Genomic DNA, 1,093 nt, shown 5'->3' on the forward strand with positions numbered 1-1,093 from the left:
TAGACCAGCACATCGGAGAAGAGGAAGATGGTGCAGTTCACCGCGAATGACGAGGACAGCTTGAGCACCACCCCCTCCCTCAGCAACACACGGTCCGGCGTGGCCAGCACCTGCTCCACACAAACGCAAACGCAAACACAAAAGATGACGTCAGCGCCACATTAACCATGCCAGTTGTGGGTGTAGAGAGGAAGAGTACGGGGCAGGAGAAGAGCTGGCTCTGGATGTGGTAGATACGGTTGCGGTTCTCCATGCGCTTGAGCTGGTCGTCGATCCGAGTGGCGGTCTCCTGGAGCTGCTCCAGGGCCTCCCGCAGCAGGCCCTGGTCGGGATGGCCCGCGGGCGTCTTGGCCGCCAGCGCCCCCAGAAGCATCAGGTACCGCGGCAGCCGCTGGATGGGCAGAATCAGCCTCGAGCCTGTCGACACACACACACACAACACACAACACACAACACACAACACACACAACTCGCACGCACACACGCACACACGCACACACGAACACACACAACACAACACACGCACAAAGACATGAGATGTAAGATATGTGACATCGCGGCCAGGTCGTTGGTTGGCTGCCGGGTGAAAACTGAAACAAGCCGATCGCTTTGCGTAGATGACGTACCGAGGGTGAGTGCCTCGCAGCCGAAGCCGCCGACCTGCACTTGGTAGAGTAGGAACTGCTTGAAGCCGGCGTCCTGGCGCTCCAGCATGTCGACCGTCTCCACGGCCCGGTCGTAGTTGTGGTAGTACTCGTCGTAGACCTGCAACGACGGCACCTGCGCATTCCACGCCACCAACATCATCAGAAAAGAGAATCGTGGGCGCACTCTCTGTGTTATGTTCTCTCGCGAAGTCTCACACACGCACGCGCGCGACCGAAACCCAGCACAGGGAAATGAGGAGCACGCACCAGACGAAGGAAGACATCGCCGAGCTGCTGGTGTGGACCCCACGAGTGCAGGCGCTCCTCGAGTGCGGCGAGCAGCTCGGAGCTGATGGCCCACAGCCGTTCGATGTTGCCGAACATGTGGCCCAGCTGCTCCTCGGCCACCAGTCCTTGCACCCGCAGCGGCTGCAGATAGGTCTGCC

At 60.2% G+C, this 1,093-nt stretch overlaps 1 protein-coding gene across 1 annotated transcript in view; it reads right to left on the reverse strand.

The window, feature by feature from the left end:
* The window catches only part of ACA1_238880 (RhoGEF domain containing protein), a gene marked incomplete at both ends in the record, with an annotated part of 3,682 nt that extends 2,651 nt beyond the window's left edge, over positions 1–1,031 (reverse strand). Inside the window, 4 exon segments of the mRNA XM_004335288.1 lie at positions 12–110; positions 122–417; positions 627–765; positions 915–1,031. Coding sequence (XP_004335336.1) covers positions 12–110; positions 122–417; positions 627–765; positions 915–1,031 — 651 coding nt within the window.
* Positions 1,032–1,093: the final 62 nt, after the last annotated feature.

Source organism: Acanthamoeba castellanii (assembly GCF_000313135.1).
Source record: "Acanthamoeba castellanii str. Neff unplaced genomic scaffold scf7180000084763, whole genome shotgun sequence".
In the NCBI taxonomy this organism is placed as follows: domain Eukaryota; phylum Discosea; order Longamoebia; family Acanthamoebidae; genus Acanthamoeba; species Acanthamoeba castellanii.